This window comes from Nicotiana tabacum, chromosome 20 (genome assembly GCF_000715075.1).
Source record: "Nicotiana tabacum cultivar K326 chromosome 20, ASM71507v2, whole genome shotgun sequence".
NCBI lineage: Eukaryota > Viridiplantae > Streptophyta > Magnoliopsida > Solanales > Solanaceae > Nicotiana > Nicotiana tabacum.
The window spans coordinates 161,971,414-161,983,437 of record NC_134099.1 but is presented as its reverse complement, the minus strand read 5'-3'; the positions used below and the strand labels follow the sequence as shown (position 1 = coordinate 161,983,437).

The 12,024-nt window shown below is 35.1% G+C and overlaps 1 protein-coding gene and 1 long non-coding RNA gene across 2 annotated transcripts; one reads left to right on the top strand and one right to left on the bottom strand.

Annotated features, from left to right (window-relative positions):
• Positions 1 to 2,110: 2,110 nt before the first annotated feature.
• LOC107830818 (large ribosomal subunit protein uL18c) lies at positions 2,111 to 7,289 on the top strand. Its single transcript, XM_075240981.1, has 3 exons — positions 2,111 to 2,746; positions 4,871 to 5,032; positions 6,995 to 7,289. The coding sequence occupies exons 1-3, from the start codon at positions 2,570 to 2,572 to the stop codon at positions 7,142 to 7,144; spliced, it is 489 nt and encodes a 162-aa protein (XP_075097082.1). The 5' UTR covers positions 2,111 to 2,569; the 3' UTR covers positions 7,145 to 7,289.
• Positions 7,290 to 8,144: 855 nt separating this feature from the next.
• On the bottom strand, positions 8,145 to 9,226 carry LOC107830820 (uncharacterized). The gene is made up of 2 exons (XR_001658234.2): positions 9,024 to 9,226; positions 8,145 to 8,624 (listed from the first exon to the last, which is right to left on the bottom strand). It is a non-coding gene; the product is annotated as an uncharacterized LOC107830820 (long non-coding RNA).
• Positions 9,227 to 12,024: the final 2,798 nt, after the last annotated feature.

Genomic DNA, 12,024 nt, shown 5'->3' with positions numbered 1-12,024 from the left:
ACAAATTGTGAAATTCATCACGAATTCACATCTGCTCGTAACAACATACAATGAATATACAATTATCACACATTTGTAATACAATTCCTGCAACAATTATGATACATATACATCTATAATACAATCGCGATACATTTCTAAAAAATTATGATACAATTATAATTTTCATCTTCCTCAAGTTTCAATCACAACTCTACACTAAAAATTTAATATAATAATATTATAATTGTATTAGTTGAATTTCTTCTATATTGTATAAATAAGAAAGAGATTTTGGATGATTGAAAGAAAGAATCGAATATCAAAAGCTTTGGAAGAGGAGTGAGTACGTGAGATATTTGGGTTCGAAAGATTTTGGGTATCAGTGGGTAAGGGAGAATTCTTAAGATGGTAAGTATAAATTTGGATAATTGTTAAAGAAAGAGAGAAGATGTGTTTTTGTAATCCTTTGGAAAAGGAAGAGAGTCTTAAATGTAGGGGGATTATGTGTAACTGATACGCTATATTTAAGGTATGTTGTCTTTTCTCTTTTTTATGGTTTTGTATAAAACTAGTAAATATAAGTATATAAAGTAATTAATAAGGAATCTAAATAAAGATAGTAAATATATTTTTATTATAGTATAACTAGGTAAAAATCTCAAATATATAGCCATAATCCAGGCCTCCTCAACTTGGTGACTGCATTAGCTAAGTAGTTTATACAGTCACAAGAAGGAATGATGCAACGAAGTTAGCAATTAAGTGCAGTTTATACAGTAGAAATGACACCTAAGTAGCCACTTCAAAGGGCTGCTATTTAGGAATTAGCCAGTGCCTCTTGAATTTCAGTTTTTTAATTAAATTTTTCAGAACAAAAATATCCTGAATTGTCCTGAAGTTAAGATTTTTAGTTTAAATTTCAGGATAAAATAAGTATTAGCTAATTGCTAAATAACATCCCTGAGAATGACTATTTGTGTATTTGCCCCGTTTATATACTTAAAAGAAATGACCGTCCATCTTGATATGTTTGGTTCGTTCATGAAACAAAAGATTTCGGATTATATAAAGTGCAACTTTATTGTATAAAAGAAGAGCTAATATAGAAGTAACAAAAAGTATTCCTAAGGCCTTGAAACAATATGTGCAGCAATTCCAATTCATCAAATACATTTCTCATAGATCTACATTATGCTCCAGCAAAATGAAAAAGAAAATGGTGTATTGTTCTTTAAAAAAAATGGGAGCTAGATGCACCAAAAATGAATAAAGAAACTAGCTAGTAACACTCCTTGCTATCATTTGAGAAAACTCCCCAATCTAGGTCACATACCTTAGAAACTCTAGGCTAGAGTATATTTGCAACGAGGGGCATAACTACAACTCTATTTTACGGGTTCGATAGAACCTAATAACTTTGATTTAAATTTTATTTTCGTGTTTAGAAATCATTTAATATATATAAGTAATTTATTCATAACCCAATAAGCTACCTTTTTTATAATTTAAAATCTCTAGATTCTTTTCTTTTGAATATCCTTTTAGTCTAGTCTAGTCTTAAACTCATTAAGTGGACTAACAACCTTATGTTTACCTTGCGATTCTATTAATTACGCAACAAAAGAAAGTTAATTTCTCATATGACCATATAACTTATAATTTTTTCTACTAAAAACAATAAACTAACTTATTTTATGGTGTGGATGTGAGGGATATTTAATGATTTATTTATGTATTTTCATTTAAATATAACGTTAATCTTAACAAAAAACACTTAATTTTGTATATCCTATCGTGACACATTAAAAGATTAACAAACTCATATCCTTCACAAATTCCACTTGACTTTGCATAGTCACACTGTTATTAATCATAAAAAGATTATCAGTCTGGAAAAGAAAATATTTTAACAACTTGAGTTAAAGCTTGTCTTCCCATTAATGGCCCGTTTGGCCATAAATTTTTTTTAACATTTTCGGAAATTTTTAACTTTTTTTCAGAATTAGTATTTAACCATGAAATTATCAATTTTCACTTGAAAATAAATTTCAAAATTTTCAAAAATTTGAAAAACTCAAAATAACTGTTTTTCAAAAGATCACTCACAAAAATTCAAAAACAACCTAAATTCTATATTCATGTCCAAACACAACTAATTTTCAAACACCATTTTCACTTTTAAAAAAATTATTTTTTCCAGAAATTTTATGGTAATTCTTATGTCCAAACGTCCACTAAAACTGAAGAGAGGCAACGCTTTGGAATATTAACCACCCTTCATCTTTACCAAATGGTGAGATTGTGGCTCTGGATCATTTCTAAATAAGAGCAATATAGGCCATTTTATAAAGAGATCTTTACACAAATAACCTATCAGGTTTGCGGTTTACTCATTACTGTGTTGGTTATATCTTTAAGCAGTTCTCTTATATTTTATACTGAGGTAATATTACATACTGTGACGTTTGTCAATTTAGCCCGACCTAACGACGTCGTTTTACTGTTATGCTTTCTTCCTTCCTTACCATATATAAGCTCGACTCAATCCACCTCTTATCCTAAAGTTCATCTTCGAACCAAAAAAGCCATGGCTTGTACTTCACTTTCACTTTCTTTTCTTCACAACGCTTGCGCCGATAACAAGCAGCTGACTCTTTCATTCCGTACCAAATTGGTGACGTCAGCTCGGCCTCTTACGGTTGAAGCCAAGGCCACAACCAGAAGAGAAGACAGAACTGCCCGACATGTTCGTATTCGGAAGAAGGTATTAAACTCAATTCCCTACAATGTATTATGTTAATCTTGTTTTTATTTATATGTGGCAATACAATCTATTCTTTGGGGTCTTGAATTTGTAGTCTAAGTATTCAGAGTTGTACAATTCCCAATTCCTAAATATTGATTTATGTTAGTCTTGTTCTTACCAATATGCTGAAATGCAATCTCTTAATGGGTTCTCGAATTTGTGCTCTATGCATTAAGCATTGTACTAAAAGGGGAGCCTTGACGTAATTAGTGGCAGAGCCAGGATTTTCATTAAGGGGAGTCAAAATATAATGAAATAAACTCACCAAGAAATCAATGGGTGTCAATATATAGTACATACACATTTTTAAAAATTATCCGCTACACAATATAATTTTTCGACGAAGGGGTGCCGATTGACACCCCTTGGATACATGTGGCTCCACCACTGGACGTAACTGGTAAAGTTGCTGGCATGTGACCAGGAGGTCACGGGTTCGAGCCATGGAAACAGCCTCTCGCAGAAATGCAAGGTATGGTTGTGTACAACAAACCCTTGTGGTCCCTCCTTTCCCCCGACTCCGCGCATAGCGTGAGCTTAGTGCACCAGGATGCATTAAGCGTTGTACTAATCCCAGGTCCTAATTGAATTTTTAAAAATTATCCAGCTACACCAGTATAATTTTTCGACGAAGGGGTGCCGATTGACACCTCTTGGATACATGTGGCTCTGCCACTAGACGTAACTGGTAAAGTTGCTGCCATGGTCACGGGTTCGAGCCATGGGAACAGCCTTTCGCAGAAATGCAGGGTAAGGTTGTGTAAAACAGACCCTTGTGGTCCCTCCCTTCCCCCTCCCCCTCTCCCGCGCATAGCGAGAGCTTAGTGTACCGGGCTGCATTAAGGTTGTATTAATCCCAGGTCCTAATTGAATTTGTGGTACAATGGAGGTGTTTAGCTAGCAGAGGAAGCAAAAAAAACCACCTTTCTTAATTGGGGTTTTTTAAGTTTTTAATCTTGTTTTTACCAATATGTGGAATTTGTACTCTATATAGAACTGTAGCAATGGCAGTAAAGTTGACTAGGAAAGCCTCGGAACCATATTTAGCCAAACCGTTAACTTCAAGGAATGAAAGCTTCTCAAGGAGTCCTAGGCAGGCATTACCAACAGCCATGACATACACAAACATCCCAAAAAGCACATGCCAGGGAAGTGAATCGCGTCTAACTTCAGCACTACCCCCAGGGTAGAAGAACACCACAAATCCATAAATCCACTGCAAATTATGCCATCAAGTGATGAGAAACAGCTGTTCATCAGCACAATTCTAATTAAACTGATAAATGAATTAGTGGTATAATGGAGTGTATAACTAGCAGAGCATAACAAAAATCTACCTTTTTCGATTGGGGTTTTCTTTTGGGGGCGTGGAGGGGAGTGGAGAGGATTAATCTTGTTTACCTGTGAAAATGCAAAGCCATTTTTAGCATTTGAGATTGCTTGAAGAAACTTTGATATTGGTCAGACCTGAAAATTGTTCTTTTAGCTAGATGGATCATGTTTGGTGTTTAGCAGCATTACATATGCTTGCTTGAAAAGATAGTTCCTTAAACGCAATGGAATATAGAAAGTCATCAACATTTTGGCACGAAGATGCTTGTTGAGAGAATGGGAGTTGTCTTTTTATATTGATTCCTTAGACAAAGAAAGCACCTCTATTCAAGTGTGTTGAAACTTGAAAAGGATGGCCTCTCTTTTTCCTTGTTGACTTGAGACCTTAAATCTTTTAAATGTGAAAAAATTGGAAAACCAATATATCCGCTTACATAAGACAATTTGCACATGCTTTTATACGTCATATAGACAGGTAATGAACCCTCTATCACCTTTCTCTTTGCTTCCATTTCCACAACTTTTTTTATGGAATACAATTTTTTTGACAGTGGAATAGAATTCTTTTCTTGTTAAACATCTATCTGTGATTGATATGCTACCTGTTTAACTTATTTGACCTGTGGTCACGATCTGGTTTCCCTTTCTTGGTCCTCTTTTTGTTTATGTAAAGTCGCAAATTCTCTTGCACGATTCTTAAGGTGCATTATTCAGCTAGATCAAGTCTACAACACATCTTTTGACTTTCAGGTTGAAGGGACACCTGAAAGACCAAGATTGTGTGTCTTCCGTTCCAACAAGCACATCTATGTTCAAGTAATTGATGACTCCAAGATGCACACACTGGCATCTGCTTCAACAATGCAGAAACCGATCTCTGAGGAATTCGACTACTCCGCTGGCCCCACTACAGTAAGTTCTCAAATATGTTTTCTCAAAAAGGTTAAAAGACATTTTCTTTTAACGACAATGCTTAGAAAAGTATATATTACTATATGAGAGAGTGAGGCAGATCAAGAGATGAAATTCTGAAGAAAAAAAAAACTATGGGAAGGTCCTCCTGAATCAGCTGAATTTGAGTCATGTTCCTAGAATTCAAGGAAACGTTTCCCTTTGTGCTCTGGACTACACATTTTCCTTGTCCTATGTTTTTTATACAAAAACTGGAAAGAGCGAAATCTCTTGAACTGAAAAGTGCTCAAAATACCTGATTCATTTTGCATTAAATACTTAAATTTGGCAAATACATACATATAAAGAATTGAAAGTTTGGTTAGATAGAGGTTGTAAGAAATGAATTATACAAATATATTTTGAATTAGTTCACGACTAAACATGTCCAATAATAAGCTAAAATAATCTTGCTTGTAGTTCAATGATCTCAAGCTACTTTTATCATCCAAAAGAGAAGTAGAGAGCTAGGACTTGAGAAATTTGTACTTTCTTGAGCCAGAAAACTAAATTGGGAGATTCAAAGATATTATAAGAACTACTGACTTTTGGAGCAGAAAAATTAGAGAACTGGCACAACCTGGCAGGAAAACTTCTGCCCAAGTTTTATCACTTCGTCCCTTGTTTGCTGTATAGAAGAAGAAAGAATATACCTCTGACTATCTGAAGTTTTCAATTGTCTGTTGCAGAAAGTTTCAAATTTTACGACAAATACCATCCAAAAATTTTGTTCTCTTTACAATTTACATGATTGCATGTAAATTTATCGGCTTATATTTTCGTAGTGGAGGTGGCATTACAAAAACCTGCCTTCAGAAGAGGACCTTGACTGTAATTTTAGATAACCTGTCCTTAGAAGAGAAAATTTGCTCTTTATATGGAAGGAAGGAATATCCTTTAGAGGCTTTATAGGATTTGTTTGGGGCGGATAACATCCTTGTGAGGCTGGACTTAAAAGATCAGAAGTGAAGTGGGAAGTATAAAGATAATAGTTTAAATCAGAAGATTATGGTAATGCAGATTTAAGAGGGATTATGAGAAGAGCTGTTTGGTCCTCATTATCCAATTTTTGTAGTTCCCGGCAAAGATACATAAGATACTATTGTTGTATTTGTCTTTATTTACTGGGTTTGTTGCTCTTGTAGTTTAAATGCCCTGAGGCTCCATGCTTATAACCTTTTAGAAATGCCATATAATCAATTGAAGTTTACCTTCCCATGTAGTTGATGCATGACTCAATTTGTTCAAGAAGCAGGCCTTTCTTTTCCATTTGGCAAAAAACTTAATTTTGCATTTCCTTTCTTTCTTTCTTTTGGATAGAGGATCTCGTGGATGTAGCTTCTCTTATAGTTCTCATTACAGTTTATTTTCTTATATTGTTAGTGCTGAGTACTGAAACATGTTAATGGCAAGTAGTTTTTGGCACTGTTTATATTGGTTACCATTGCTTTATAACACACTCGTGGCATAAGTAACTACCTTCGCATTATCTCCCTATTTATACATGTGCAGTGTTATGTTCATGGTGGAGTTCTTTCCAGCGATTAGGATCGTGTTGATGCTGTTAGATATTACTCCATAAAATATATACGAACTATCACATGGTTCCGTCAGTTGCAACATTGAAGATTTTGTGTATTTGGTTGATTTCCATTCTCACTTCCAAATTGCATCTCTTTTCTGAACCTCTTAGGCACAGGGAGAACCGTTCCTCTCCTCCATAAGAAAATGATTAAACAAACTAAGAAACAGAAAACAGAAAAACACTTGAAGGGTGAAAATGGACCCGGGGGGGGGGGGATTTATTATTTGATGCGATTGTGATTATCTTGACACTTTTCTTGTATCAGAATTTAGTTGCTTGAATACTTTTTATGCTTGTTTATGAACAGCAGGCTCATCATAACAAGCTTTTGTTTGCAGGACGTGGCGAAGAAAGTTGGGGAGGTTATAGCTAAGGCCTGTCTAGAGAAAGGAATCACTAAAGTAGCCTTCGACCGAGGAGGTTATCCTTACCATGGACGGATTGAAGCTCTCGCTGATGCTGCAAGAGAACACGGCCTTCAGTTTTAGAAAGTGCAGATTTCTTTTGTTCTTTTTTTGTTGTGCAAATTACCTTTTCTGATCTTCCCATTTGTTCCCAGTTTGTAAAACTCATGTCTAAGAAGTAAGATGAACTGGAGTTTAAATGTATGATCTGCAATTCTTTTTGGTTTTATGGCTCCTTTAAATCAGAACTTAGATTCCCTTTGTACTTCCAACTTTTTATGATATTTACTTTCAATTTTTGGGAAACTTAACTAGTGAAGATCATGGTTAATTTAGTTAGTACAGAACTCAGCTAGATTTTTTTGGGATTTTAAGAAATTAACAGGTCCAATACAGGCAGACCTCTCTATAACAACATCCTTATATAATAGTCATTCGCTATAAAAGTCGAGTTTTTCTTGGAACCAAATATTATATTATGTTATAATATATGTCCTCTATAACAACTCTTCGCTGTAGCAACCAAAAATTTTTGGAACAAACGAGATTGTTATAGAGAGGTTTGATTGTAGATGAAAAACGAATTAGGTATATAAAATGAGGAATTCTTTTTTATTTTATTAATATACTAAATTCGAGCATTAAGTTACAAATTAAAAAAATACAATGTTTGGTTGATTGCATATGAAAAAGTAATCATCTTATAATGCAACATTTGGTTGGTTTTATTAAAAAAAAATAGCACAAATAATGCATCATTTAGTTGATAGTATTAAATAACATCCGCATTAAATTATATGAGAATCTATATAGAATCTAAATTTTTATGCGGAATAGAATATGAAATAAGATATCTATAGCAATTCATACATTAAACTATAAAACCATAATAATGTTTTTAAAATAATTTCAGCATAATAATCTCTTCATTATTAATCTTCTTGAAACTGCAGCCCATCCTTTGTGTTCGCGATTCTTCATTATTAATCATCACATAATAATTCCTTCATTATTAATCATATAATATATCAATATTTATCGTATAAGTAATTCTTGCATAATTAGTGTGTGAATCAAACAACAATTGAATGTAAAATTGAAACGGTTTTAGATATTAATGCAAATCCAATACAGTAAAATCTCTCCATGATTTTCCATTAATCATGAGGATTAGCTGAAAAAAAGAAAAAACAAATTGGTATTAAAACAAGTCTGAGCTTGAATACAACCAATTTGTCAACTGTTTCTCTACCTAACCAACTATCTATCTCTTTTTCTTCTCCTTTTTCTTCTTTGTGTAGGGGAAAATACCAAACTAGAGGCAATAACAATTTCCAAATCTTGTTTTTGGGCGTCAGATTATAGCCACCACATCAACAAGATAACAATCAAGTATATACAGATTGGCTTGATTATTGATATATTCTCCAAACAAACTAATGCGAAAAAACAAAGGTTCAATTTCTGGGATTGGACTTGTCTAAAATTGACCACATCACTTGAACATCTTCATATGGACAAGCCATTACTTCAACTTGCAAATTTACTATATGGTTCTCCGGCCCTGCAACCATATAAGAGTTTATGATCAGTCGAAAAACAACGACAGAAAACCAACAGACAACCGACACATGTAGAGACAGATCTAGAATGAGTCAACGGGTTTAAATGAACTCATTGCTTTTACGTCGATTCATAAGCACATAAAGGGGCAGCCGGATGCACTAAGCTCCCGCTATGTGCGGGGTCCGAAGAAGTGTCGGACCACAAGGGTCAATTGTACGCAGTCTTACCCTACATTTTTGCAAGAGACCGTTTCCACAGCTCGAACTCTTGACCTCCTAATTACATGACATCAATTTACGCTTATACAGTATATAGACTCATTTTGTACCTACTGACCGTAAATTCTAGATTCGTTTGTGACACATGCAATATAATCTATGCAATGTACATCACATACCTTCTTGTTGAGACTTCTTATCCCTAGGTGATTGTTGATTGAACAAAGTTCGTCGAGCTTTTCTGAAAGGAGATGTGATTGATCGGACCAACGAAGACACTTTTCTATTCTGATGATAAGTCGTCATGATTGATCTCGTGAAAAGATGTTCTGCTAGAAATCTTCTTAGTACTACCTATCAGGATCTATAACTACTTACTATTGGCTAAGAACACAAAATTGAGTGGTTTATATAGAATGTACGTGTCACCTATAGCTACAATATTTTAAATAAAAGATAGTATGGACCATAAAAGGCAGGCAAGATCCGTGAGAATAGCTCTCTCTATATGTAATTTTAATTAATTTCTCTCTCATTTTAAATGTTTTTGTTATCTCTGCATTTTCAAGTTTAGGTTATTTCCTGTTAGCACATGGCTCTCACGCTCCATTGATGGACCATTCCATGTGAAAACCTTTACTTTTCCATTGTAGAAAGTTACGTTGACGTAAAGTTGAGCTCAAATATCAAAGTAAACAAATTTATAACGAATATAACGCCTAATCTGCAGGTTGAATATTATATTGTTTGACTTTCTATATTTTTTTGCATTTCAATTATATATTTTCTCTAGTGACTTTTGTATTTGTTCGTCAAATCTTTGTTCAATTCCATTCAAGCTCGATTTTGTCTAAATGTTTGTGAAGGAAGAAGCGGCTCAATTCAGTGGCGTAGCCACACTAGGTGAATGGTGTGGTTAAGCAAACGCCCTTCGCTGAAAAATTATACTCTGAATATAAATTAAAATACTATTTTATAAGATTATATATTATATTTTGAACACCCTTAATATAGAGCCCATTTGGATGAGTTTATTTTAAATGACTTTTAAGCCAAAATAGCTTTTAAGCCATAAGTTAGGAATTCTAACTTTTGGCTTTTGGTTTGTTTTTGTCATTTTAGCTTAAAAACAAGTATTTAAAAGCATTTTTTTTACTCTATCCAAACACTACAAAATGACTTGAAAGTTATTTTGGCTTAAAGCACTTAAAATAAGCCAATCCAAACGGGCTCATAGTTGAGTGAGACAGTCCAGTGATCCAGGGTGTTCAAAGTGATGTACTGTTCAGGGGTTCAACGTTATCTGGCCATTTTTTTTCCAAAACTAAACACAGACAGTACCACGTGGTCTATTAGGCTCTTTTTAAAATAGTTTATACCTTTCATTAGCAAAAACTTTATTGACCTGTTTAAAGTTTGAACACCCTTGACGAGATTTCTGGCTACGCCACTGTGATTCATTGGCCACTACATCAGTAGACAGAGGCGGACGAACATTATAAGGAGAGGGGTACTGACACCTGAAAACTTAGGCAAAAACTCTATGTATACTTGTAACTGTCGTCGAGAAATAATCAGATATTAACATAGGCTCCCGTACCAATCTTTATGAGCATTGATAAATTTATAATCATGATGTCTTGCGACCACCAAATCCTAGGTCCGCCTCTGTCTATAGATCCTACTAAATCATTAAACATTTTAGTTCAGCTATAATTAGGACACGAGTTCGAACACAAATCGCAACTGTAATTAGGAAACGTTGGTTCTACAAAGAAAACTTAAACGCGCTGCCGTAGGTAATTAGGAAGCAGCATTTGCCGTTTTTCTTGCTTTCTGTTCCAACCTCCAAGTTTAATTAAGGCTTCAGCCGACCTATCATTGTTAAGTAAAATGTTTATTAATTTTTAAACTTATGTTGGACTTTGATTAAGCCTCATGGGGCGGGAAAGTGGGATTTGAAATTAGTTAAAGGAAGCAAACTAAAATAAAGATGGTTAAGTAGAAACATGCTTGCATACGGGTAAAATCGGGGATAATGCATACCCTGATTTCCCGGTGAAGAAAACGGAAGAAGGGCATGGACGCACGAGATTGAAATCGAGGCTGGGAGCCCTTCGTATCCAGACCCATGAAAGATGAACGATGTGTTCATCATCGGGCATGATAAAGCGATGATCCCCGGACCCAGAACGAGTTCTATGACCTAGAAAAACACGGTAAATGGTTACACACGACGGATAGAGGGCCGTGATATTCGTATCTAACCGGATATCACGGCGCAGATCTCGCTCAATGTTGGTTACAAACCAGTAATTAACGAAAAAGACTTGTAATAGGGATGAAACTCTCCTACTATATAAAGAAAAGGTTTTCTTTTGTAACACGCAAATCAAAGCAATACAAATTCATTTTCTACTTTCTAGCTACTGAAAAAGTTCTTATTTAATCATTATGTTCCTCATTCACAGTTGGGCTCCAACCAAGGGTCCAATCGAGGGCAAAGTTACTCTTCAACCTAGGTTTGGGCTAGGCCATAACATTACAACTGGTTTGATCTTTTATTTTGTCTTTAACTCGTTTATCTAATATTCTTGATTATTTGTGTTGAATCAATCCACGTATCCTTAAAACTGCGTACAAATTTAATTATTATTTGATTTAAGGATACATAGTTTGGCGACCACCGTGGGGCTAAGGATAATAGTGGTGATTTGATATGAATCTCCATAACACACCTTATTTTACGCTTGTTCTTCAAAGTCTTAATTTCAAGTCAGCTCAAATATGTCGAATTCTCAGTCTGCCCACTTGAACGTTGATGCTAAGTCTGGCCATTATGGCGAAAATAGTACTTTGGTGCCTAGCGACGAGGCGCCTCCTATTGATCCCAACGGTATCCCAGTTGCCGATCCGGTCGATGCTAACTCACAGGTGCCCATCAACGCCAATTTGCCAACTGATCCTGAAAACAGCATCCGCGGAGAACCCCGACTAATAGCTCGAGAAGCGTCCGGAGGCAAAGGTGATGGGGTAAGTCTACGGCTAATCTTCGAAATGTTGCAGGCTCAAAAGGCGGCAATAGCACAGCTACAGAATCAAAGCCATGCCCCCAGCAAGGTCAAGCCCGAACAATCTCGGGAAAATGCCCGAATAAACGAACAAATCATTGAGAGATCG

What these genes read in the sequence shown, in the direction of transcription:
- LOC107830818 (XM_075240981.1), top strand. Translation starts at nt 2,570, where the DNA reads ATGGCTTGTACTTCACTTTCACTTTCTTTTCTTCACAACGCTTGCGCC. An exon ending in ATGTTCGTATTCGGAAGAAG is followed by an intron (nt 2,747 to 4,870) that starts GTATTAAACTCA and finishes TTTGACTTTCAG; the next exon opens with GTTGAAGGGACACCTGAAAG. An exon ending in ACTCCGCTGGCCCCACTACA is followed by an intron (nt 5,033 to 6,994) that starts GTAAGTTCTCAA and finishes TTTTGTTTGCAG; the next exon opens with GACGTGGCGAAGAAAGTTGG.